General features: G+C 35.0%; 1 protein-coding gene and 1 non-coding gene across 5 annotated transcripts; one reads left to right on the top strand and one right to left on the bottom strand.

Annotated features, from left to right (window-relative positions):
* Positions 1-713: 713 nt before the first annotated feature.
* Positions 714-27,942, top strand: LOC129787219 (microtubule-associated protein tau). 4 transcript variants are annotated; one of them, XM_055822620.1, is made up of 7 exons: positions 714-1,115; positions 20,730-20,773; positions 21,545-21,707; positions 21,785-21,990; positions 22,774-22,953; positions 24,981-25,136; positions 26,658-27,942. In XM_055822620.1, the coding sequence occupies exons 1-7, from the start codon at positions 1,046-1,048 to the stop codon at positions 26,715-26,717; spliced, it is 879 nt and encodes a 292-aa protein (XP_055678595.1). In that variant the 5' UTR covers positions 714-1,045; the 3' UTR covers positions 26,718-27,942. The 4 variants fall into 4 exon arrangements, with proteins under 4 accessions (XP_055678595.1, XP_055678596.1, XP_055678598.1 ...); XM_055822621.1 differs by having other exon boundaries at positions 745-1,115; positions 21,788-21,990; XM_055822623.1 differs by lacking the exon at positions 26,658-27,942 and adding an exon at positions 25,642-25,996 and having other exon boundaries at positions 745-1,115; positions 21,788-21,990.
* Positions 23,171-23,242, bottom strand: Trnah-gug (transfer RNA histidin (anticodon GUG)). The gene has a single exon. It is a non-coding gene; the product is annotated as a tRNA-His (tRNA).

Raw genomic sequence — 27,942 nt, 5'->3', positions numbered from 1 at the left:
ATAAAATTGTTTTTTTTTCATAAATAATTAAAGTTTTAAAAAATTGCATTTGAATGATTTATTTTGGATTTTCTTTTGGATTTATTTTCATTCTATCGGCATTGGATTAATTCTAATGGAGTTTTTCACTATTCAAGATCAATGAAAAAAACTCATAGGGCCAATATTTAAATCATAAACGTTGTATTTTGTAAGGAGACCTTAGGGTAATGGGGTGGGGTTTAACAAGAATCTTATTTGAATGAAATTATTACTTTAAAATTTATTACCTTAATTATTAAGAAAAAAAATTATGTACATTACGAAAGCTTCTTAGAAAAAAATTATGTTCACTATGAAGGCTTATTAGCCCTTTAATCCTAAAGATAAAGCATCTAAATTGTCCAAGAAACCGAAATTTTATTTTCTATTTAAAATAAGACTTAGAAAATCAGTTTAATTTCTTTATAAATTTTTAGTTTTATAAAAAAAAGAAAATTTTCGTAAAATGTGGAAATTCAAAGAAAAAGTATTTTGACTATATACAATAAAAGTACCTACATATTAGAGCTTAATATTAAAGATGGCGTTACTTAGAACAAAATATATAATTTTATAGCACTCTATCAAAGTTTCTAACCAATTCAACACCATCTGCACGCGCATGATGGCAACGGCAAAGCGAGGGGAAATTGAGTTTTTCTTTCCCCATCCGTTTCTGTTGGTCGCGGAGGAGAACAATTTTCTCTCGTGGAGCTGCACATCAGTTTCATATCTCTGGCGGCTCAAGGCGTTTAAGAAGTGTGAAACCTGCTCGGATTTTTCCCAACACTTTTGCTGCAAGCTTTTCATTCAAACAATTTTGCAAATTTCATCTTTTTGGGGTGAAAAGTCATCAAGTTCTTGAAAAGTTTTTGTTTGTGAAGTAAAAGTGAGAATTCGGGTGTGCTTTGGGTGTGAAGAAAAAGCTCTCTCTGTGTGCTGTGAAAGTTTGCAATAAGAGGAAGTTTCTGTGTAAAATACAAAGGATTATTTGAGAGGACATCTCGTGAAGAGGGATACAGCAATGGCGGATGTTCGAAGCTCCACCGATGCTGAAAAGCTCAACAATTCCGTACCCCATCAGCACAATACAGGTTTGTTGAGGACTTTTCCAGAACTTTTTCATTCTATGCATTTTTTTATCAGGTGTCTGTGATTGTTTTTTTCAACGGTGTTATCATGGGAAATATTTTCACACAAAAGTGTCTTATCAGTGCGCTTTTTTTTCGATCAAAATTCCCGTGGCCATTAGCAGAAAGTAATTTAGATTTCTTCCTCGCGATGTGCAGTCAAAAAAAAACTTAAAGGCTTTGGGTGTTATCAATGTGTGACTGTCTTCCACTACCAAGATATGGGGGGCAATTAAAGATGAATATACATAAAATTTATGATTGACATATGAGCAAATTTAACTGATAAAAAAATCACACACAAGTCGGTCCTTCAAGTCTGGCTAATCGATGTTTTGGGTGCGCACACAATAATTCACCGAGTGTGACATCATTTTATAAATAAACAATGTCTTCAAGCTCGCCACACTGTGTTAAGTAATCGCATTGACGATCCAAAGGTGAATTTGATTAGCATAAATTTCATTGGACACACAAAATTTTCCTGGACGATATATCATAAAGCTACTTCTTCCAAAACAAGAAAAAACTATATGACAGAAAATCTCCGTAAAAGCTCTACTCTACCTGTAAATCACTCAGATGGAGCTTCTCTCCCTCTCTCAGAATCTCAACGCACAGTCGTAAAAGTTCAAGTCCGTTGATGTCACTCCTCTAATCTATCTTGAACAATATAAATTTCGCGGTCTATCTCATCGTGTGAAAAGTTGTGCAATTTTCACAGCACTTTGCATTGGAATTGGTCGTTCAACTTGTTGGTTTTTCTCCGATATTTTTCACCTAAATTTTCCTAAATTTGTGAAGCACGAGACACGATTTATTTGGTATTATTTTTATGGGAAGAAGCGGGGTGTGAAGCAACGTTCTGTAGGCTCGACACCCTTGCGGGTCATCAATCTGAGAATCAATAAAATATTTTAAATTCCCAAAAGCATGTTCAATATTTTAAAGCTCACATAATTCAGAAAAGTTGGTGGGAAAAGATAGAGAAAAGTCGTCAATTTAAATTGATATAATTCTTTAACTCTCTTGATGTTTATTAAAGTTGAGTTTATGGAGAAAATCTGTGGTGGTATGTTGCTGGAATTTCTGAGGAAATTTAAAAGCTTTTTCAAGTTTACTGTAATGTGAAATAAATTACCTTGTTTGCAGGGGTGTAATCAGGAATTAATGAGTCTATTAAAGGGGGTGGGTTCATAGTTTGTAAATTAGAAGTACATATTTGGTAATTTTTGTGTGATTCTAATTTAAAATGTTTTTTTTTCTAATCTTTTTCAACGTTTTATGTTCTTTAAATGTTACGAACAGTTGACATTATTTCCTTAAACTTTTCATTTCTTTTTTATTTTAATATTAAACGTTTTTTTTTCAACCGTTTATTTTTAAATTTTATTCGTGATCTGTTAACAAAAGGATTTCTTTGTTTTTTAACGTTTGACTTACATCTCCTCACGTGTCATGAACTTTTTTTAACATTAAAAATCTTTTTCTTTCTTTTCTAATGTTTGAAGTTTCTTCTATATCATTTGACACTCTTTTCCTAATTTTTAATGCTTTTTGAAAAGGGTGGAAAATATCCTAGCTTCTTGATATCCTTCATGCCTACGCTACTGATTTTTTATTTCTTTTTTTTCTCTCACCCCTCCCTAAGGTCATTTTTTATTTCTAAATTTATAAATTAAAAAAAAAACATTTTCATGGCTTTGTTTTAAATTTTTCTATGTTTAATCGAAAAAAAATAATATTTAGGCTTTTGTTTTGTAAACTTTTCTTACAAGGACTAATAAAAAAATTAATATTGATTAAAAACTTGAGGACAATTCTGAACCCTAAAACCATAAACGTTTTAAGAAAAAGCTTTTTCAAAATAAATCATATTTAATCAAGCATTTATGTCGACACGATGAGAAAAAAATGAACTGGAAATGTCAAGGAAAGCAAATCCTTTCGTTGTTCTGTGCATTAAATCGAGGGCGATGCACCTTTTGATTTTTTATGGCGTTTTTATGAACTCTGGGTAGGTGTTGGTCTTGGGGAGGGTTAATAGCAACAAAATGGGTCACTATGTAAATGCCGTGTTTACCGTGACAAATAACCAGAGTCCTTTTTCATGCTCACTAAATGGATCAATCAACAGTGTGTGGTGGGATATAAAAGTTTGTACAAAACTTTGGTTTATTTGATCTCCGATGAATCCATTATGTATGAAGGTGACACTGATGGATGTATATGATTGGATATGTTGCAGCCCACCTCATGATATGTCTTTACCTATGTCTCTTGACGTGTTGTTAGCTTAATTAAATACAGAAAAATGTGAAATCATTCCTTTTAAGGGGTTTTCATTTAATCAACCTGAATTAAATCGTTTCGTTGGTAAAGAAATAGCAAAGAAATGGACACTTTGAAGATGAATCTGTGCAATGTGTTTTTGGGTGATTCAGATCAATGTTTTGCGTATCGCCCTGACCACACACAGCACTTTCCCATGGCGCAAGAAATGTATTTAAATTTATATTTTTAGAAGCAGTCAACCGAAATCTGTAGCACAAAATTGGCAGCTTATCAAGTGCTGAGCCTCCCAAAAGCTTCAATCACAATACAAGCGTGTTTATCCCACCTGCTAAGTTAGCAGCAAGGCGAGCACATATAGTAACATTTTCACTCTAATGTGTGATTTTCACGAAAGACACATCAGCTGATTTGTGAAACCTTCACCCAAGAATTCCCCTCTTTCTCCCACCCCCGGAGAATGCAAATAAAAAGTTTTAAGGAGCTTTTTGGAAGTCAACATGTTTATGCATATTAACTTTTGCTGCAATTAAACAAATTAAATGCGCATTTAGCCATAAAATTTTGGAATGCAGTTCTCACCGGAAAAAAATTATAAAATCATCGATCAAACTCCACCACATCCGCTATATAGCAGGGATACCCGACAAATGCTATATCACGGTACTTTTGTATATCATATTGTTTGAACTCTCCGCGCTTTGGGGTAGGTTCACCTCTGTCTACTTCTTTGCTGTGTATTTTACCTTCCTTTGGGTGGAAAAAGTTTCAGTAGATGACGAACAGTCACCCCCCTAAACGCCCCCGTATAGGAACATTTTAATAAAACGTCTAAAACCATGAAAATGCAAGATATGAGTTTATTGATTGCCAGTAGATTAGCTTGCCATTTAGCTACCATATCTCTCGTAAATCACTCACCCGCAGTAAATGGGTCCAAAAAACTTATTTTTATCATTACACCCATCGGGTTTTTTTGTGCGCCTCAGAGAAAAGAAAAGAAGTTCATAAAAGCAAGATATTTGCGTGTGGGAATCGCGCCTTTTTTTCTCTCGTGCCCCAATAGAGCGCCCTTTGAAGTTCATTTTGGGAAAAAACAAACATTCCCACACTATGTACACTCAATTATATTAATTTGTTACCGTGTGCGGGTATTTTTGTTGTTTTTTTTGCATAGTCAGAAGAAGGTTTATTGTTGGAAATAAAAAGAGAGGAAAATAGAGAAAATTCTGGACATTTTTCATCAAATAGAATATTATATCATTCTTGGGTATGTTAATGAATTTATTGCATTATGCTTTTATGAGAGATAAAATTATGTTGTAGCTCTCACAGACTGGTGGTTTAAGTCTCGAACTGAGGATTAATTATTTAAGTTTATTTTTAAGCCATCATGAGAAGGTTTTGTTTAATTTCCGTTCAACGCTGATTTGAATTTAAATTATTTTCTTTTAAATAAAATTATCTTTAGGTCCTGAAAAATAAATAATAAGTAGGGGAGGGCGGGGCTAATAAAGTCACTTAAGGGTTTAGAAAAAGCTTAAAATATCATATTTCCTATCTAGATAGAACAAAATGATCTGAGAAAGAGTTTTAGGGCAAGAAATATACCAAAGAATTGAGCTATTCATTTCACTTTAACTATTTGGGAAATATGATATTTTGAGCTTTTTCTAAACCCTTAAGTGACTTTTTTAACCCCGCTCTCCCCTATTCAATTTTTTTTCTGAAACTTTACGATATTAATTGAATTTTCGTAAATATTACATCAATTCCTCCCTCATTAATAAATTATCGAGTTTATTGTCATAACAAATTTAATGAGATTTTTAAAAGTTCACGAGTTGTTTTCCCTCATTTTCCATTTTATTTTTATTTTTATCTCGTGTGCCAATAAAATGTCTTCAGCTCTAGTTTAATGACCTCTTTCAAAAAAAAATTTCTTTCTTCGAAAACACTGAAGCTCTATTTGAGAATGTTTTGAAATAGATGATTAGATGATTCAAAGTTGAGATAAAATGTCTGCGTTAAAGACCTCATTGTTGTTAATTAACAACATGCGTGAGGCATATTCAATGCATCTCTTCTCTAAGCATAAGTACACTCCAAATTGATGGGAACTGCACAAAAGTGCACCGAGTGCGCCTGATGTGAATATTTTCTAGAATTTGTTACAATTACAATCTAATGTGGAATTGGATGGAGAAAGTACAAAGTGACTCATTTGCATGATTATGAAAAAAATGCTCTAAAATTGATGGATTTCATTGCACTGACAGAGAGACACTGTCTGCGCGGAGTTTTTCCTCACCCAACATTAACAATTGCGCGAGTTTTTGATGAATTCCATTGAGAAAAACATTCTCTACCGGTTTTACGTGCAATTCCCCCATCTCAAGTCTTCGTTGGGATGCTGACTTTGCCTTATAGATGGAAAGTAATTAAGGCAAAATGTGAGCAATTCCACCTCATGAATCAATCAATCGATCCAAATGCGTGCGAGGCTCACAAGGCGCGCACGGAGCAAAGAAAAATGTGAAGCAAGAGTCGAATAGGAAAATCAATAACATGAAATTTTCTGCAGACTTTTAATAGATCAACGACGTTTTATGCGAAAAAAAATCCATCATTGTACCCAACATAGAAATTCCATCACGAAATAAACCCCAGAATAGCTTTTAATGAGGCAGATTCTGCACATAAAAAATTTATTGGAGGGAACAATTTTTTGACAAACATTCCGCGTCGGAGGATTTTTCTCCCTCAATGAAATGACATGGAAAATGTAAGGGAAATGCAATCAATTGCGGTTCCGCATTTGACAAATATTTCATAAAATTCTCAACGAGAGGCTTGACGAGAGAAAGGGATGTGTTGAAGTCTCTAGAATAGGGGATGATTTGAATATTTTCCCGGGGAAACTCTTGTGTGCATCCTTGTTGCCTCTCCCTTGTGGGATTTAATCACATTTGTTTGCCCATGGTGCGTTGTAAGTAACACCCTCGTACATAAAGTGCTGAGATATGTTTCAAAACACAGACCAGGGTGTGGTCCTAATAACTCTTCTTGCACAAACTTAAATAGGGTGCTTTGGATGATCAGTGGAAAGTGCTAAAAGGGAAATTTTATATACTGTATAGTTATGACAGGTAGGCACGAAATCACTCTACAATCCTTCGAGAGTGGATGGCACGTGCCAATGAACTTTTCGCTATTTTTAATTTAAACATATATAGAGAGAACCCCTCCCCCCCTTGTGATGAATTGGCACAAAAGTAACAGACATTTTCAATTTATTCCTTTGATAAATCATCCTTTTTGCCAACCAAGTGGTGCAGAAGAAATGGATTACTAATTGATTTTCATACCAATATTGTGAATTGAACACCTGCGGGTCGAATTGAGAGGATTTCCGGCATGCCATCAGGGTTCAATGCCCCCAAAGGGGTTGTTTTTGAATATATGTGGTTAATATATTATTCAGTACAAAAGAATTTTTGATAAAAATTCCATAATTTATTTATTTATTGATCCATCGTTGTTAACCAAATTCCTGAAGCTTCAAAATATGTGTATTTTTTGTATAAAGAATTTATAACTTGGAATTTGAGAGACATCAATAGTGCATGTTTTTTGGGTATTTTATAAAACATTCTAAGAATAGAAATCTATTGGAAAATGAAGAAAAATGCGGAGAAAATTTTTAAGAAGGATTTTCAAGTTCATAATTAAGAATAATTCTTAAATTCAAGTCAATTATTCTTGCAATTTGTGCTAAAACTTCCAAATATCTTTCTTTAATCGAAATGATTTGTTTTTTGTGGAAATGCTAACAGTTTACCTAATTTTTAGGGACAAATATGGGTTAAGATTATCAAGAGAAATCTTGATAGAATTTTTTCTTCTGACGCTTTGTTTTACTTTTTACGCAAACTATTTAATCTTAAGGGAACGTGGCCCAATTCGGACCTCTTAAGATCTTTTTCAATCAGCTATTACTTAAAACTGATAAAACTTTAAATGTAGAAAGCATTTAAAGCATTTAAGCAAAGCATTTAAGGAAGCATTTAATTGACTTAAAAATGGTACCAAATTCAAGAATATAGCTTTACATTTTCTAAGGGAACGTGGTCCAATTCCGACCTCCAAAGGTCCGCGCAGAGTTAGAAAAAATTGTACAAAATGAAAAACAATATTCTTAAATTTGGTACCATTTCAAAGCTCATTTAATGCTCTTTTAACTTCCATAACTTTGTACATTAAAAGTTTTATTAGTTTTAAGTAATAGCGGATTGAAAAAAGACTTAAGAGATCCGAATTGAGCCACGCTCCCCTACGAATTTCTTTACATGAGTTCCCTTATTACGTTCTATATATAACATTTCTAAATAATCGTTAAATAGTAAAACTCTGATAAAACAATGACAATTAATGCTCGTAAATGGAAAGATTTATTTACTTATTAACTCTGTATTTAATTACTTTCAAAACTATCACACTCTCGTGACACGCAATAAATAACCAAATTGTTGGTTTTTTCTTTCAATTTGTGATGGCCAATAACACGCTACAGTCGCAATTACACCATTAAGCAATTTTATTGAACATTTTGGTGCGCTCTGTCGTAAAATGTGATAAAAAAGCAATAAATTTTTGAACTAATTGAAGTAGAAAAATGTAGGGGAGACCGGGGTAAAAAGAGTCATTTTCGAATTTTCAAATGCCAATTTCTCCCAAGTTATAAATCGGAAAAATCGGAAAAAATTAGGGTGGCAAGCCCTATACACCTACAATTTTTGACAGTAATTTGGAGGTTATGTGATCAGTACTTTGGGAGTTAAAAAAGAAAATAAATTTTTGGCTCATTTCCCAAACTTTTGCGTATTGAGAAAAACGAGTTTTCCGAAGTTTTCCTTCAGCAATTTTCCAATCTGATAATTGTTCTCACTAGCTGGGTTACTACAGAAAACATTGCCAAGGTGTATTCTTCAATAACTTTTAATGATTTTTCTGAACAATTATTTGAATCAAAACATACCCCTTGGGGTAGATCGGGTCAACCCATGTAAATCATATGGGAGTTCGAAATTTTTGACATATTTTCTATCCATTTGTTGCAAAATGGCGTGTTTGAGAAAATCGCAAAATTCCTTGTTTTGTGCGTATAAAAGTGAAATTCCTTGTCGCGGATCAAAAGGTGAGAAGTTTAGCTATCAACTACTATCAATCTCTCAGGTGGAAAATCATTGGAAATGTCGGAAAATTCGACCGACTTTATTTAGCCAATTGGTGACTATATTTACCCGCCGCGTTTAAAAAAAGTCAGAAGCGGAAGGGTTTAGGAAAAGCTCGAAAACTCATATTTCCCGGGGAGATAGAGAAAAGTGGTCTGAGACAAAGTTGTAGGCAAGGAAATTTCCTATAAGAATGACCTATTGAGGAAATTTTCTTGTCCTTGGGGAATCCTGCAGATAAGGATTTATGCAAATTGACTTTTTTTACCCCGGTCTCCCCTAAACATGGAAGCCACAGCGCGTTGATCTGAAATACGCATTTTTTTCGTTTTGGTTCATTTTTTTTTTCGTCAAATGGGGACAGCGCATGGCGAATTCTTCAATTGTGCGCGTACCTCCGAAACAATGGATTTGACCTTTAACGACTGATTTATTTTTATGCAATGGACCCACTAATAACTCCTCTATGTGTGCTCCCCACAATGAAATGGGTTAACCATGATGAGTGCTTGAAAATGAATCTCTTTTTTGCCGGGAAGCTAAACAGCTGTGGGTGGGACAGACTCTTACTAAAGCTACACTGAGAAATTAAATGAAATCTCTCTTGAGAGATTTTTTTCAGCACTTACTCCGCGGCGTATTTGCATAATTTACACAAAAGATGAGTTAAGAGTGAAATTTTCGGGTGATTCTGTGGGTGTTAAAAAATTTAGCTACTCTGTGTTGAAGCGGTTGAAGCTAACACCGTGACGAATCACTTAAGATGAGCCAGATGAGCTCAAAAAATTTGTATTTATTGATGATCATCATCCTCTTGATGATGTGGGAAAGTTGTTGGTGAAAATCAATAGAAAGCCCATTAAGGGTTTTCCCAGGGAAGGGACGCAAAGAGCTCCAGAGCCCTACATAAAATGCCTTTGTTAGTTTAACGTGGCACCGCCCGGAAAAATTAATAACTGCAGTGGCTTATGTGGAAAATTCTCGTTTAATTGTCGTCTTTAATGAAAATGCGTTCCAGTTTTCTCGGAGCGTGTTTGCTAATCGGTGCGGTCTCTGTATTTGTTCTTTGTTATTGTTTTTCACACCATGGTGGGGATGGAAAATGGAGGGGAAAAGCTGGCGCAAGTCTCAACTGTGAATAATTTTCCTCTAGTATTTCTCTCGCGCCATCTATTGCAATCATATTGAGATTTTTATATGTATTGCATGATAGGGGAGACTGGGGTAGTTTGAAAATTTAGGTAGAATTTCTTCTAAACTTATTTTGTGATTTAATTTTAATTAAGAAAGTTCTGAAAGAAATTTTCTGTACAACCTTTCATTAAAACAGAAATGAAAATTTTATACATACAGTGTCGAGAAAAATAATAGGACCACCAATATAGGTTTTAAATGTACCCTTGACTTCAATCGCCAATATCTCAGGCTGTGGGAGACAGATTTTGAAAAGTGGCATAGATTCGGAAAGCTACATTCATCCCCTTTCCAACGATGGTAGATTTTCGAAAATCGGCCGATCCGTTCAATTTTGGTAGATGATTGAACAAAAAGTGGCATTTTTAGTATGGGTCTACTTGAGCGACTGTCAAAAATCAGCCCCTCAACGGATTTTGATCACCCCGGCAGTTTTGGACAGGGGAAGAATGTAGCTTTCAGAGTTTTTTGAAATTTTGAAAATTGGACACCCAGAAAAAAAGTTAGACGGGTTTTTGTGAGTGGTCCTATTTCAATAATTTAAGGGTTAAAATGCTTCCTAATTTACACAAAGTTTCATAACAAATTTTTATTTTTTTTTTAGGAAAAATTTATTTTCGCAAGCTATAAGCCTTTTAACTTTACTCAATTAAATTTAAATAAACACTTAAAAAAAATAAAAATTTACAAAAACTTGTTATGAAATTTTGTGTAATTTCACCCTTAAATTATTGAAATAGGACCACTCACAAAAACCCGTCTAACTTTTTTTCTGGGTGTCCGATTTTCAAAATTTCAAAAAACTCTGAAAGCTACATTCTTCCCCTGTCCAAAACTGCCGGGGTGATCAAAATCCGTTGAGGGGCTGATTTTTGACAGTCGTTCAAGTAGACCCATACTAAAAATGCCACTTTCTGTTCAATCATCTACCAAAACTGAACGGATGGGCCGATTTTCGAAAATCTACCATCGTTGGAAAGGGGATGAATGTAGCTTTCCGAATCTATGCCACTTTTCAAAATCTGTCTCCCACAGCCTGAGATATTGGCGATTGAAGTCAAGGGTACATTTAAAACCTATATTGGTGGTCCTATTATTTTTCTCGGCACTGTATATTTTTAGTTTTTATGAGCTTCATTTATCGCCCCCTTGGGTGGGCCTGGGGTGCAGTGGATAGAGCGCTTGAGTGCCCATCCAAAGGTCGCCGGTTCGAATACAGAACCCGGCAACGCGCCCCATCCGCCAACGTGCAATTAGATCACGTTGACCGGTTGGATCAGGAGATTGATACACTCCTATCCGTAAAATGGCCCACACGTGGTAGTATCTAGCAAGGCCGCCCACTACTTCTCCGCAAGGAGAACAACAACATCATACAGGGCGGCCGGCCCTGTTCCTATATGGGACGTAGCGCCAAAATATTTTTTATTTATTTTATTTATCGCCCCTAATTCCTTCCAATTCCCCTAAAGCTTTTTATTGAATGGGATTATAATTATTTTCTTTCTTTTCTCTCTTTTTAGGTAATCATGACAATGACTTGACCACAAAGTGGGTGAGTGGAAGACAACTGATGGTTTATTGATGTTGAACCCAAATTTCTACTCGATTTTCAGTGCTATGTTTTGAATATTAAATGTTTTTGTGTAAGAATGTGTAAGAACTCGGATATGTGACAACGTGTGACTCACAGTGGAAGGGGAAGAATATTTTTCCATTAGGGGTTGATAAATTTTGTAAATAGATTTCATTTTATTTAATAAAACTTAAATTTTTAAAAAATTATTTTAAAATAAAGGAATATTTAAATTAGTTCTAAAATTAATAATTAAAAAAAAAAAAAAAACAAAAAAGGCTTTTTCTTTACGATTTTAGAAGGTACTTTTTGAAAGCGATTAGCTACAGTTATTTTAAGACTCTAAACTAAAGCTTCGTCATTTTTCCGGACGATACTTTTCCACATTTTCTTTCCACATTTATGACTAATTTCACAAACGAATATTAAGTATTTTCCTCACAAAACGATCATAAAGAATCCTTATTTAGTTTGAGAAGGTACTAAATCGATTTTCACGGTTATTTCCTGCATTTTACGATTAATAAAAAATCGCCAAGAAACAAAACGATAGAAAACTGAGGAAATTTCATATTTTGGCGGGAAAACTCTGCAGAATTTCCTTGTGTCCGAAGTCTTGAAAGAAAAAATCTTTCAATTTCTACTCAATTTTAAAGAAAAGGGTAATTTAACCAGCAAACAGGACATTTCTTTTCAACAATCATCCTCCCTGTGCTTTCACCCTCCTGTTTGTACTGTCAGGACGCAAGCTCAGGGCATGCGCTACATGGTAGGATCGGTGGCGGCATCAACCATAGCCGCGCTTTGCTTTTGAAATTTCAGTCTCTCAGATTCCTCCGCAAGGACTAAACCAGTGTTTGTGCTTTCCTACCGACAACAGGTAAGCTCCTTCATCATCTTCTTCATCCCCTCACATGAGCTTTTTATCCCCAAAAAGCACAACAGTAGTCCACGATTGCTTTCTCACATTTACTGGCTTTGCTGCGCGTCCCATAAATGGGATTTCTTTACTAGAGAGATTATCAAGATTATCTACTTTCTTGATTCTCTGTGTGACAACAAAATCGATTGGAGCTTTGTGTTTTTCGGGGGTTGGTCCGTGTATAGGGCAATTTGAGCTTTTTTTCTTGTTTACTCGCCGAAATTGCTTTACATGGGGGGAGTTTTTCTTTATTCCATTGCGGAATTTCCCATCTAATTCCTTGCAAGAATTTTCATTCGGGAACTGTTCTATGTAGATTCCTAATACCTGATAGTTCATCATAAGTTCTAATTGTGACAGTGACGTCAATGAACTTGCGGTCTAAAGGTCTCTTTGGGTACGAATAATGAATTACAGTGGGAGCTTGCAAGACAGCCTGTGCTTTTATTATTCGGGTAGAGTAACTTTCTTGCTTAAATAAGTAAAAGCTGCACAGCAAGACCACACTGTAATCGTCCCTTGGGCAGCTTTTCGATTTATTTATAGAAAAAACTAGCCACAGACTGTAGTTATGGTCTGTCTCACCGTATATGTGTGTTAATACATTACTTAGCAATTATATAGAGGGTTTTAGTTGCTTGGAATTCACGTAGAAATCACGATAATTGATGAGTATTGGATACCCCGATATGTGTGGGGGATGGGATGAGGACAATTGAGGTCATTTGGAAGTCATTCATGGCTTTCCGATGGAATTTCTTGAAGAATCCTCCGCGATAGCGTGGCAAAGAATCCGCCAAAAAAAGGATGAGCTGTGTAGGTGGAATTGCCGTGAAAAATTGGCATGAATTTGTTTACATTGTCAAATGAAATTGAGGTCAGATCCCATGTGTAGAGCTTCTATTTCATGTCAAATTCCATTGGCAAATATTTCGCCAATTTATTGCAAATCGATCTGGCTAAAAGAAGTATATTGTGCTTTACCAAAAGCTTTCTCCGGCATACAATGTCTGAACTTTTATGCAAATTGCTAACTCTGTGTGAGTTTTATTCGTTTTTTTTTCTTTCGGCTAAAGAGCACACTAAAAATTGCTTGAGAGCGATTAAAAGTTACTCATTTTGGGGGTTTATTTCAAGTGGTATCTGGTGCTCTACATAAAGTACTAATGAACTCTCGAAATGTACGTTTTTTTTTCCCAAAACTTTCCCCTCTCTAGAATCGACTTGCTCCAAATAAGTTTGGGGGGCGCGCGCGTTTTCTCGACTGATTTATTATTCAGAGAAATTATTATATTTAGATGGGAAGGGGGACACAGGGGGGTATACATATAAAATTTCCACTATTACTGATTTCTCGAGGGGTCTTCCTTTACCAAAAAATTACATTCTTAGCTTGTTTCGCTGTGTCTTCCCTCCAGAGGTGGGAGTTGTCGTTTTTGCAACGGCGTACGGCGGAAATTTTTTCCATGAGGCGGCTCTTGGACTCCTTTTAGTGTCATTTTATCGTAAATCTTGCTTGTTTTAGGGAGTTTATCGTCTAATCAACAAGCACGATAACAAAAGAGAAATAGTTTTGACACGAAATTATTGGTCAATTTGTTTTACTAATTTTGTGTTTCCGAGAAAAAGTTTATTGATCATTTAAGAGCTTTTTTCTCGAGTTTTTGGGAGAAAACTTTTACTTTTCTGTTTAATTATAGTGTGGGAAGAAATGGGATTTTCACAGGAATTTAGGAGTCTAATAAAAATCAAAGAAAATTATTTTTTCTTGATATTTGTGTGTATGGTTAAGAAACTTGTTTCCTTCATATCTTCTTTCTATTGAAATTTTACGACATATCGAAGACATTTGCCTACTTCATCAGGCCTACAAATCCTCTGCCTCTTCTGCTAGTTATGAGCCATAGAAATACGTTAGAAAAAGCTCCCAATATTTTTTTAAAATAATTTTCTAACTTATTATTTTATCTGAATATTCTTTACATTTTTAACCTTTGAACTTAAATACCCAGAATTTATAGGAAATAAACTAAAATTATCTTCTAATATTACGTCAAATCTGCATTGAGATTTTTTGTGGTGCTCCGCTGTTCAATATCATCTCCACTTATTTATTTCAATCAATGTCCATTTACAATATTTCAACACTGAACCTCCGACCTTCAGACATATAACAATTTCACCAATAAAACTAAAATTATATTTATAACATGAAGGTCCTAATCGTTCTAATATATTCAATTCAAATAGTTTTTTCCTTAACCCTCGTTTATTTAAAAATATTCTACTTTTCCAAGAATATCCTTTAAATTTTATTTTGTCTCAAAATAACATTTAAATAGCCGCAAGATCTTGAGATGGCTCCTACTGGGGCGCGTGAATTCAGCAAACGAGATGGAGACGCCTGGTTGTATGGAGGGATTTTGCGTTTCAATTGTAGAAAATTTCACTGCTTGACGCTATTGCTATTTACCAGCGTAAATAAATGATATGGCGAGGGTGAAAGTAACTATTTCCGTCTGAATCACACTAAAAAAATCAATAACATCATTCCTGGCGAGCTTTTCCATTCAATTCTTACCCTCCCCCACGCGGCAGAATAACAATTTTCACTGCCGAAACGTGCCCCTCCGGAAGTCCCTAAGAGATAGTTTGTTTGCTGAACTATGTGTTCAACTATTTCTTTGCTCACTTTGTGATTGTCACGCGGGGATGGATAAATCCGTAAGAAGAGCCTAAAGAATTGAATTTTGCTCAAGCAACAATAAGAAGACAAAAAAAACATTTCAAACTATAGACGAGCTCGGAGGATTGATTGTTGAGGCAATGGCCTATTTTTAGCGGAAATATTGCATGTCACCGTGTGTTATGTTTTCGTCTGATACGACATTGCGTTTGTGAAAATCCACCTAAAGTGCCTCATTGCTATTTGCCAATATTTTGCATCTATAGGTATCGCGCATTGTGAATTTTACGATCGCTCAACTCCTCATTTTGCGTCCCTTACCCTTTGTGGTATTTTTATAACACAATATATACTAAATAATGAAAGTGGAAAAAAAGAAAATTGTAGTGCAATAAAATATGTAATAGTTATGCGGGGGCCCTTGAGCTTATTTTTTCTTCTTCACCACAATTTCGCTATGACGCTACCAAAATGTGCAAAATTGTACTTAAAATGGGGGATGAAAACAATTTGTGACTCAAACACGATGGCAAACACGATAGAAATCTAACTAAAAAGTTGACTTTTCAGAGAAATTTAAGGAATTCCAGCACAATGGCCTTAATGATGGGGATTTCTAATGCATTTCCTGAATGCCTAATGGGGGTTGTTAATTTTTTTCGCGATGATGGGAATTCTTTAGGGCTTTACATAACTTTTGCATTTCAATAAGGTGATGATAATTAAAAGGGATGTGGGAAAATTCTTAATGTGTTCTACATAGAATGGGAAAATTTTATGGAAATTATTGATACCTATATTATTATGATGTTTTAATTTTTTTATAATATTTCAATTCACTTGAAAATTTTTTGATTTCAAAAATAAAAGGAGTTTATTCATTTTTATACCGAAAAAAAAACTGAAAATATTCTAGAGAACTATAAAACATTAATGAACATCAACATTTATGGAAAAAAAAATAAAATGTATGTACATAACTTTTCAAAAATTCCAGATGGCTTTTTTAATAAAATTCTGCACAAAATTGGTTAAAAAAGAAATTACAATACCTAAGCTCAAAATATTTTGTATTTGTAATATACCCTATTCCTTCCTAAAATAAAATAATTATTAAAATTATTTTTTTCTTATTTTGAATAATAAAAATTATTAAAATACAATTTTAAAAAAACATCTGTAAATAATCTTAGATTATATACAAATGCTTACAAATATTTTGCACAAAAAAATTTCATCTATAGAGTATTATTGGGGCTCCACTGCGAAACTCTGCTGTAGATTTGCATTAGAACTTTATCTATAGAATAGAATAGAATTTACATAATAAAAGAAGACCGCTATCAAATTAATTCTTTAATTAGTTTCAAATGTAATTCTGAAAAAAGTTCCCTCAATCAATAACATAGAAATTAATTAGAAGAAAGACTAATTCTTGCTTCACAGGTCAGGGTCAAATTTTCAAACTTTTCCCACATTAGAATAAAAAAAATATTTTGCAATTTGAATGCATTTAGCATTGCAAAAGAAATTTTAATAATGACAATTTTGTCGCTAAAAAAAATTCCAAAATAATATTTCCTCAGGAACACTGCAAAAGAATTCTGTCGTCTTCAATAAATTTGTGCTCTCTGCGGGTTCCTTTTGCAAAAAGCTCCCATACAATTTCATATTGCAGCGAATCATGCAATTATTTCAAAAACTTTTCCCTGTGGCAGGGTACACGCGTTACTTAAAAAAAAAACTTTCAATTGCTAAGTGGAATTGTTAAGGAGCGTGCCCACGAAACGCGTGCTGGGTGTTGGAGTACAATTTGAGGAGAAAACTTTTAGCCGCACATCGGAAAATGTGTGATTGAATTTGACAGAAATTTTCACTCCTTTGTGCAATAACTCAGGTAGTGTCTGGAAATGTTTCTAAAAGAAGGGAGTGGGGGTGGGGCTGCGCTAGAGGGCATTTTCATTAGGTAAAGTAGTGCTAAAGCGGTTACTTGTTGAATGAAATTGTGTGTATGAATTAGTTGATTATATACGCTCAGACACATTAATATTTTTCGCATATTATGTAGGAGATCACACGAAAGCTTAACTTTAATTTAATTAAGTAAATTCTCCCCTGTAGGAAAAAAATTTGAATCACGAATTGCTCATTTACAACATGTTATCTGCCAATATAGTAGCTTTGCGGCTATGGTATCCGTAAAAAATGGGTCACGAAGGAGCTTTTTTTGCGCCTCTCACACATTTTTCGCATATTTATCCTGCAGAGAAAACGGACTCACGAGTAATTTCAGTAATGGACTTTCTTTCATTCTAATGTAGACCAGCGAAGAAGACGAACCCCAAAAGTGTTGTTGAGCAAAACATTCTTTTGAGTTGAGAAAAGTGAAGAAGAAATTTTTGTTGGAATTCACGAGGAAATTCCCCTGAAATGTGCAAGAAAACTCAATGAATTTAAAAGTGTTTTCAAGGAAATATTCATTAATTTTGGTGAAGTTTTTCTAAAAAAAAAATAATAAAATGGATGGAGAAACGGTAAGCCAGCCATTTACTTTCATTTTCATTTCGCCACAAAGGCTTTCCCGAGTGATTTTCCAAAATAGTCTGACCCAAAAAAAAAATACAGAAAGGGATGTTTCTGACACTTTGGGAATTCAGGGTCATTATTCGCTGTACATGGTAATACGCTCTTGTGGTGTTGCTAGGAAATTTATTTATTTGTTTATTCATATTCCAATTTATTTTCGAAATATTCATACTATCAAATAAATCTTGGCGCGAGGCTACGCTGCGATTTACAACGTTGGGGAACAACAAGCCACCACCATTGTACGCCCTGTCGTGCCATCCACCTCTGCGTTTATTTACTTTTCCGAGCACTGCTGAAGGGCTCAAGACAATCCCCTTTAGCTATAGCGCTTTCAGAATCAATTATCACGCACTTTCCTCTATTTTTTTGGCAACTAGCCAGGAATTTCTTCAAGGATTATCCACCACAGGGGATGGTTTGATTTTAGGGAAAATTTGTTATCTAGAAATGCCTTGAGGTATGCTCCCCATTTAGGGTAGCTAGACCTACTTAATTGTGCTAAATTGAAGGCCATGCGTGAATTAGTTTCTTTTCAATGGAATTTTCACGAAGATACAGTCTGTTCAATTATGGAGATAATAGAAAAATTGTGAGTCAAGTCTGTTACCCTAGCTCTCTTAATTTTAACCTTAACACACCCTTATTGGACAGACTATGAAGATCCCATTTGCCGCGTAGTTTTTGCACAATGGGGTAAAATAAATATAAGAAAATATGCGGAATATTCCATTTTCTTGCTTAAATAAAATATATCTTTTGGGTATAATACAATTTGCATGCTTTGGGGTCATATCTTTGCGCAAATCGTTGGGAGTTGTCATAGAATTGGATGAGAACACCCTCAGTGAAGTGGATGGATGACTTTTCAATGGGTTACCTGGTATCACGTGCTGGCACAGAAAATTGGCATTTTGCAGCACAACCCCTAGTTTGGGGGGTGAAATTTATAGCTACCCCGAGACCTTGTCGCGCTCAATCACATCAATATTTCGTAATCCGAGGTGGAATCATATCACTGGCGCGTGGTTTCAGTTATTTAGCAAATTTCATGATAATAATTTCATTGAATAAAGGGCAATTTCTGTGACAAGTAACATGTCCAGGAGAAACCAAATTTGGGTACTACATTGGCAGTAATGGCTGTCATTATAGGTCTCAATATTATTTAGGATTAATGATGGCAAAAAAAAATCCGAGTGCCATCTTGAAATGCATAAAATATTTTTATTTTACATTTATGCTGAAAAGATTCAGCGGAATCCTGCGCCAAGGGCACAGTTTCAAGCTGCACAACCGCCGCAGCAGCAACCCGTTGCACCACAGCAGCAATTTCCGTATCAACCGCCAGTAGGACCACCTAGCAGTGGAGCACCTGTACAGCAGCATTCCTATCAACAACCAATACGACAGGCTGTTCCACCACCAACTAGTGCTGCTGGAGGAAATCCAGGAGTCACAAACTTTGCAGGACTTCGTCAGAATATTCCACAGCAAGGGAATCAACCACAACCGATACGACCGCAGCCGCAGCCTCAGCAACCGCCTCAGTTGCGACGACTCGACAGTCAATCGTCTATTGTGAACAATCCTCCGACTTCGGCTACCCAACCTAGTCCCCAAAGTGCCCAGCCACCGCCTGTTCATACAGCTCCCTATCCTAGACCAATCAATCCACAGGCTCCAGTTCAGCAGGCAGGAGTTAGACCTCCGCTGCAGCAGGGTTTGATTCAGAGACCACCTAATTATCCACCTGGGGTGGTTCCTGGTCAACCACCGAGACCACAGCAACCCATTCAGGGACCTCCAAGGGGTCAGTTTCCACAGCAACCACAACAACCACATCAACTACAACAACAACCGCTTCAGCAGCCCAGACCACAATTTATTCGACAACCAGGTGCTCAGGTACCTCTTCAAGGCCCTAGGCCGGCTTTTGTAGGCCAGCCACCACGTCCAATTCAGCCTCCACTAAGACCACCAGGGGTATACCAGCAGAATCCAATCCCATCAACAATGGCGTCAGAGGTAGCAGCTCCACCGAAAATTGCAGAAAACCCCCAGACGCACCTTCAGCCTGGACACAATGATGACGATGATGTAATTATGGGGCGTATGCAAACACCCTCCTATTCTCCAGTCCCTCCAGTACAATCCCGTCCTGCCTCAAGTAATCCCTCCTCCGTGCAGAACAGCAACAATCCGGCTACAACAACTTTCGGTGGCAATCAACCAGCTACAACAACTTTTGGCGGCAATCAACAACCAACAACGACATTTGGCAAAATCTCAGACAACAAAGCTCCCTCACCACAGCCTCCACAGTCAACATTCCAGCAACCACTACAGAGGAATGATAGTCAGCGTTCAATTCCATCTAGGCCACCGTCTGTTATTGAGAATACAAAGCCACTGATTCCGGAGACAAATGGAATGCCGCCGAAACCTACGTCGAATTTTGCAAACTCATCCGGTCTTATTAGATCAGGAAATCCAGAAGCTCAGCCCAGACCGAAGCCTCCGGAGCCAGTTCCTGTAGCTCGTCCTGTAAATCCTCCCACAACCACTATTAGATCCACAGATTCCACACCGCCGCAGCAACTCTCAGCTCAGCCATCTGTAGAAGACACCACCGAAAATAACATGGGACTAATGAACAAGACAGCCCCTCAAGTGCCCTACAAGGAAACCTCTCGACCACCGGCAATGCAGCAACAACAACAACAACAGAAACCTGCCATGCCCACTCAGCGTTCTGAAAGGGACTTTCAGCGTCCCGAGAGGGATGTTCAGCGCACTGAAAAAGAGAATCAAAGGGATGTGCAGAGGCATGAGAGAGAAAGCTTCTCAACGCGCGGAAAAGCATCGATCCCTGACAAGGAGCCAACTACAGCACGAAGACCTCCTCCTGGTTCTCTAAGACGTGCATCAACTAGTAAGATTTTTATGAAGAAATTAATTTGTTTTTTTTTTAATTAATAACTGAAAATCGAGTAGAAATTGTTTGAAAGTTCTTTTGTATGACTGAGAGTGGGTTTAATGTAGGAGTTAATTCTTTATTCTAAATTAATTTTCAAATCTTTTTCAGAGGGAGACAACGACAGTGGTGTAGATGAATCGACACAAGGCAATGTAAGTTTAGTTTTAAGGAACAAAAAGTTTAAAAAAAGTTGTGTAAAAAGCAGAATTTTAAATAGGTAGCGTAAATAAACTAATCTTAAGAAGTTTTTAGACAAAATCGACAGCTCATGTTAAGACTAGATTCTGTTATAATATTTTTTTCAATTTAATAGTTCTTCTTATTTATAAATACTTTTCAAAAACAATTTAAATTAAATGCAGAAACTTTAAGACGAAAAATTAAAGGTTTTACAGGTTTTTTAAACTAGATCTTTAGAACTTTCCTAATGAATTAAGAATGCATTTCTAGGATCAGAAAAATATTTTTAAAAAAAAATATTTCATTGCAAATAATTTTCCAAAATCATCTTGAATACTTCAAGAAAATATTCAATAAAATATTTTCTCTTGGATGTCTCTTCAAATATAGATATATTCTACGTTGAATATAAAAAAAAAGATTTAGAGATGAGGAGCAAATAATAATTTTACGATAGTCAATTCAATTGTCATCCACTGGAATAATTTTCCGCTTCAGAAAATCCCAGGCGTATGAATAGATCGCAGTGAATTTTTGCAAATCAGTTGCAATCGTGATTTGGGACTCTCAAGATCACGATCGGAATTAAATGTATAGGAGGAAGAGACCCAAAATCATCAAGCATAGAGTTAAATTCAATTTGCAGAAGGTTTAAGAAATTTTATTTTCGATCTCATTTTTGGTTTTGAAAATGTTATTTGTGGCAGGATAATTAAATGAAGGGTGTGTGTGTTTGTGTTTAGGAACGCAACGGCCCAGGATCTCCAGGTTCCCCAGTGAAGTCACCAACAAAGATCCCGGGATTGTCCCGTCCACCAAGTACTACGCCCTCCATCAAGTCGCGCAGCACCTCCAAATCACGTCTGACCGATAAGACCCCAGACGCGGAGCCTCAGATCAAAAAAGGTATTGATCTGTAATTCTTTTAATTTACCAAAATGATCCTGTTCGTTTACCGCGTTGTTTTGTCTCTCGTCCTGGAGCAGTCCCAATGAATAAGATTCAAGTGGGCGGGGCACCATCACCAAATCTCAAAGCAGTCAAGTCCAAGATTGGTTCATTGGAGAACGCGAGCCACAAGCCCGGTGGTGGAAATGTGAAAATTGAGACGAAGAAATTGGACATTAAGGCTGGTTCGAGGATTACAGCAAAGAACGATGCATACCAGCCTGGAGGAGGGGATAAGAAGGTAATAAAGATGCCTGACACTGACCCAAAAAATTCTCCTCAATTTCCTCACCCAAGCCCCCGAAAAAAAATTAATTAAACTCAAAAATAACTCGCTGTGAGGAATAATTTCCATTCGGGGCATCGAACTATGAAATTGAGCATTATTTATTCTTTAATATCATTTTTCTGTTGTTTATATGCCACACAAAGTGACGCACATTGAGAGCCTCCTTCCTGTGTGCGCCATCGATTATGAGCTCCAAAGTAATTCACATTGGGATTATTTATTGGCTCTCTGTTCAATGAATGTGGACGAGAAATCATAATTTATGCTTTTTGTTGAAGATTTGCCCCCACGACTGAAGATTGATTTTTTTTAATATTGAAAAATTGCAGAAAAATAAATATTTGTAATTGCATTAATGTCAGGAGGAGCTTTAATGGAGCTTTAATGAACATAAATCATATTTTTTTGTAGTCTATCAGGCTTGTCAATGAAGTTGATTTTTTTTTAAATTTCAATCTGCATTTTATTGCATAAATCATTAATAAATCTTTCGCAAAAAAATTCTATTAATTCATTTAGGATCAGGAATCTTCTCGTCATATTTTTAAGGATGAAAACCAAACATAAAATAGTACATAAAATCAATTTTTTTTATTCAATTAAATTCAAAACAAATCGATTGATTTTCCAGAATAAAGCATAAAAATTTCCCAGAGATAAGATTATTTCTTATCACAAGTAAATCAATTAAATTCAACAGAGCTCTAAAATCTCAATTTTCCTGCATTATTGCAGATTGTTCAGAATAAGCTACAGTGGTCCGCAAGATCCAAGATTGGTTCCCTGGAGAATGCTCATCACAAACCCGGAGGTGGGAACAAGAAGATTGAGTCGCAGAAATTGGAATTCCAAGCCAAGTCCAAGGTGGGCTCAAAGGACTACATTAAGCACGTTCCAGGAGGCGGAGATGTTAAGGTAGGTTGGTTTTCCGGGGGGATACTTCCGCCAGGAAGTCGCATGCGGATCCCATGAAGGATTATTGAGGAGCGCATGCCCGTTTTGTGAATTGATTTTGTGAGCAAAAAAAATAATATTTTGAGCTTCTCGATGACTGTGGGGTGAGCTTGATGGTTATGCAGAAATTTGAAGCAAAAAAATGTGGAGGCGGGTTGATCCCTCGCGGATCACCAGCTGCCGTGACCAGGAATCGAACCTGGGCTTTCTCGGCCACAACGAGATGTCATGACCACTAGACGATCACGGCCATTTGGGCTCCACACACTCCGCTGTCCAGCAACGGTGGTCGAGTTAATTGACCGCCCGTTGAAAGTGATGAGAAAGCAAAAAACTGGAGCGAAAGCAGAATGTGGGGCCCAAACCCAGAGACTCCCCACAGTCATCGTTACGCGGTAGAGAGTCGCGGTTCTCCGCCTGAGAAAGCCCAATCTTGGGTGGAGTTTTGATGCGCTCGCGAACGGAATGATGCATGGTCGTGGCTGTGATAAAGACAGTGAGATACCCGCCTGATTTGTTCTTTATCTCACTGCCAAGGTTCCCTTTTTGAAAATGCCTCTAATTATATATTTTTAAAATTTAGATTTACTCGCTATATATCTTTTAATTTCCTCCCTCTGTAATTTCCTTTGATTTTTTTCCTCTTAAAAACCCTCCATTGCGTTTGATGGTTGATGCTAATTTATTTCTTATATCTCAATGATTAATGTGCAGATTGCTAATGATGAATATGATGATGATTATGACAGTGTAAGTATTTTTTGTAGAGGATTTTTTGCGTGCCAAAGAGCGTGGTATACATTTTTTGGCAAAGTTGAAAGCTTTTGCAATCGCGATGAAGAGGATTTTTTGTGCACCTTTCGATGGCAGCTTCTGTAGTGTCCCCTATCTTCACTGTCTTTGTAGTTTTTTTGTGTCTTTCTATAAAATTGAATTTTCTTATCTATCCCAAATGCTTCTTTCCATTTCTTATCTTTACATTATTGGTATGTAGTGATACAATAAGATATTAACATAATAGCCTCAAATTCCCCAAAAATAACATAACAATGAAATACAAAGAAATATTTCAGGAGCAATGGAGACATCTTTGAAAATCTAAAAGGGGGTATTCATCTGCGGAATTTTATGGGTAAGGAATTAAATATTTGGAATTAAATTTGTCTATAGGGAAAAGGAGGGCAAAAAAGTCACTCAAGGGATTGGAAAAAGCCCAAAATATCATCAAATGTCCAAAATAATAGAAGTTTTTAACTTTTTCTTGCTAGAAAATTATATTATTAACAAAAAATATTAATTTAAGCATCAGAATGAACAGAATTTAATCTTTTATTTATAAGTATTTTAATCCTAAGTATGCCACGTGTGAAGTCTCCAAGTACATAAAGTACAATGAAGAATTTTCCAATTTTACAGATTTAAAAAAAAAAAAAATTAATGACTTCCTGTTACAACCTAAGATATCTTTTGTTGATTTCATGAGAATAATTCTATTTTTAGAAATATTTTGAATTATTAAAAAAAAATGAAGAGCTTTTTTACGAATTTATTAGCCGTAAAGTGAAGAAAAATATCTCAAAATTTTTGTTTTTATTATTTATTCAGTGAGATTGATCAGTAAATTATGATTGTTTTTATGGGAAAATCTAAATATTCATTAAAATTAAATTTAAATAATCAAAAACAGTTACGTTAATTTTTGAAATTTCTTTTATTACAATTTAAAAAAAACAGACACTTTATTAATTGAATTTAAGTGAATTTTCTACACCATCTTCTAAGTAACGATGGAACTTTTATCCAAAACGGAAACAATCAATTCTGTGGTCAATCAGCGACCCCCCTTAGTGTACGAAAGGTTAATATTTTTAAATAAATATTCCGAATATTTAAATTTATTGTACAAATTCCGCACCGATGAATACCCCTTCAGCTGATAAAAAAAAATTTCAAAATGTACTTGATGTAATGCATTGCTCGTCTTTCAGATCCAAACTCACAAGATCGACATTAAGGCGCAGAGCAAGGTGGGTTCATTGGACAATGTGAAGCACAAACCCGGAGGTGGTGATAAGAAAATCTTCGACGATAAGGACTACTTGAAGAACATTGAGCATCCCATCACGCCCACACCACCGAGTCAGGTAAAAGATGAATGTGGCGAATAAATGGCGCGCATTCTCTTCTCTCTTTCCTCACAAATCTCTACTAAAGCATTTTCTAAACACACGGAAAGATGCCCATGAATGGCTAAAATATAATGAAAAAATAAATAAAACACAAAACACACGAAATTAATATTTTTGCCTCCAAGAAGAAACTTTGGGGAAGTTGAGATTGTAGTTAGAAATTGTAAAAGACAATGATGAGACTTTTTTTCTAAAGTAATTTTGGAATGGCTGTTTGGCTGACAAGACACACACCTTCCTTGAAAACAAAGACAAAGGAAACCCTTAAAAAATAATCAAATAATTGTACTAAAATTAGGCATTGAATTTACAAAAGAAAGTAATAATTGAAGAACACCAATTAACCTTTATTGTTCTTTTTACAACATACAGTAGGTGATTTGATTAAGTTGTTTTGTGGAAGACGATGCACCTCTTTGCCTATAAGCATCATTTAATAATTTGATTGTATTGATTTTAGGAATATGTGTACACTTATTACTAAAAATTCAAAGAAAAAAAAAGAAAAAAGAAGCGTAAAAATTATGTAGACGAAATCTCTTTATTGAATTCCACACGCTAAGTAATTGTTGAGAATTTAGGTGAGAATATTGAGTTTTTTTTTTGGTTTGGTTTCATTTTGAGTTTGAAAAAGGATGTTTTATTGATATTTTGGGAAAGTTTGTTTACTAATTTTTTAACTATTAATTTCCTGTGTTGGTTAATTTATTGCGGAGATCCGGAATAAAGAGAAATCGATTTATTTATCTTCAAGCAAGTCTATTCACTGTTTTTAACATGAAAGTCGTTTTAAATGACACGGAATATTAAATTAATGAAAAGAACTAAGAATATTAAAGAAAAGTTAAGTAGTTTTCCTATTTTTCCTGCAATGAGTCATGGAAAATGTGGAAAAACTCTTAAGCTCAAAACTGTTTTTGAATTTTAACGAATTTATTTTTAAGACAGGAAAATTAAAGAAAGTTATCTATTGAAGCATTAGTGCATATGCTGCATCAAAGTAAGTTAAAATAGAGGCGTGTCTTTTAAATTATTATCACTATATTTCGATTAAAAATCAAGAAAGTTTAATAAATATTGAGCCTTTTAAAAGTTACTTCCGGATCTCATATGCATTAATTTTATTCCTCAAAGACTTTGGTTTTGTTAAAGAAAATGATTTGTGGGTAAAATATTTTTGATACCTTTACAAATAATTTGTGTACAGTCGTGCTCTCGTGGTAGGACCGTCGTCAAAATGACTTCTCCGCGGTAAAACGGCTTCAGAATGAAGTATTTTGCCTTCGCAGTGGGACAATTAGTACTATTGGAAAGGTAGAATACTAATTGTCCCACTGCGAAGGCAAAATTCCTCATTCTGAAGCCGTTTTACCGCGGAGAAGTCATTTTGACGACGGTCCTACCACGAGAGCACGACTGTAATTTATTTGTTTAATTTGTTTCAAATCACCAAATCACTTTGCACAATATTCACAGAGTCCAGACCCCAATGAAGCCTCACCTTTTGCTGATGACCTTTTAAACAATCAGGAGTGAAGAAATTTCCACTAAAAACCATGATATATTTTTTTTCTAATTTTAAGTTTTTCTTATCTGTATGTTTGTCTCTTTTTTTGCTTTTAATTTCTTGCATTTTGATTTTTTGATTAAATGTTTATTTTTCTATTTGATGTTCTTACATTAAATTTGTGGACAAATAAATTAACCTTATAATGCATATAATGATGAAGATGAAAAAAAAACTGATGATATATGGAAGAGGAGAATGTAATTTGTATTACCTAATCATATAATATAGTGTTAGTTCATATTTAATTGCATTAGAGGGTAAATGGTTGGACATGAGATGAAAATATTGGAGTAAAAAACAGAAGGGGAAGAATTTTCTTATATGGAGGGGTAATTTAGGAGAGATATGTATATGGCAATTAATTGCTTCATATTTTAGAAAATTAATCAATTAACCCGTAATTGAATTAACAGCAACGTACCGCCTTTTTTGTATGGGAAGAAAGAAATTTTGTGAATTCACGACTTTGGACAAAATATCTTTTGAGAGCTGATACTGCTAGTCACTTGTGCTGCATGAAGTTTGAGTTTATTATCTTTAAATATATTTTTTTCTATATTTTATCTAAAATTTAGTGTATAAATTATTATTTTTTGATATTTATATTTTGATATTTCTTTTTGTAGAGCACCGTACGGGTTCGTTAAAAGCAAAAGATTGTAAAATGCGAAGTTAAATCTGGCACGACTTTTTCTCTTTATATTTGTTCTTAATTTTATTTTCTACTTTCCACTCTGTTCTTCTTCATGCTTTTGCAGAGAGATTTTTTTATTGAAAAAATTTTTCTAAAGACAAATTTGGTCGAAAAGAAATTGAACACCATTTTAATGTAGTTGACAAAGGTAAAAAAAATATTAGATTTTAAAAAATTGAATGTATTTTATAAAATGACCATTGTAAGAGTATATAAGAAAATTATTTACACACCTTAATCTATAGGCTACACTCATTTAAAAATTATATACTTATATATTGATTAAAGAAGAAAATAGAACCAAATCTGTAGCAGCATGTTATCCTTAAATTTTACTCAAAAAATTATATTTTGATCAAATTGAGAAACACAAACTTTAAAAAAAAAATCACGTAATAAAATCTATTATTAGTCATAATCTGTATGAAAATATTGCTACTATTTACCATTCTGATGAGAAAAGTATATAATAAAGATGAAATTGTTTTTAAATGTAA

The sequence above is a fragment of the Lutzomyia longipalpis genome, chromosome 1, assembly GCF_024334085.1.
Source record: "Lutzomyia longipalpis isolate SR_M1_2022 chromosome 1, ASM2433408v1".
NCBI classification, from domain to species: Eukaryota; Metazoa; Arthropoda; class Insecta; order Diptera; family Psychodidae; genus Lutzomyia; species Lutzomyia longipalpis.
Note: the sequence above shows the minus strand (reverse complement) of the source record. Positions and strands in the feature narration are given on the sequence as shown.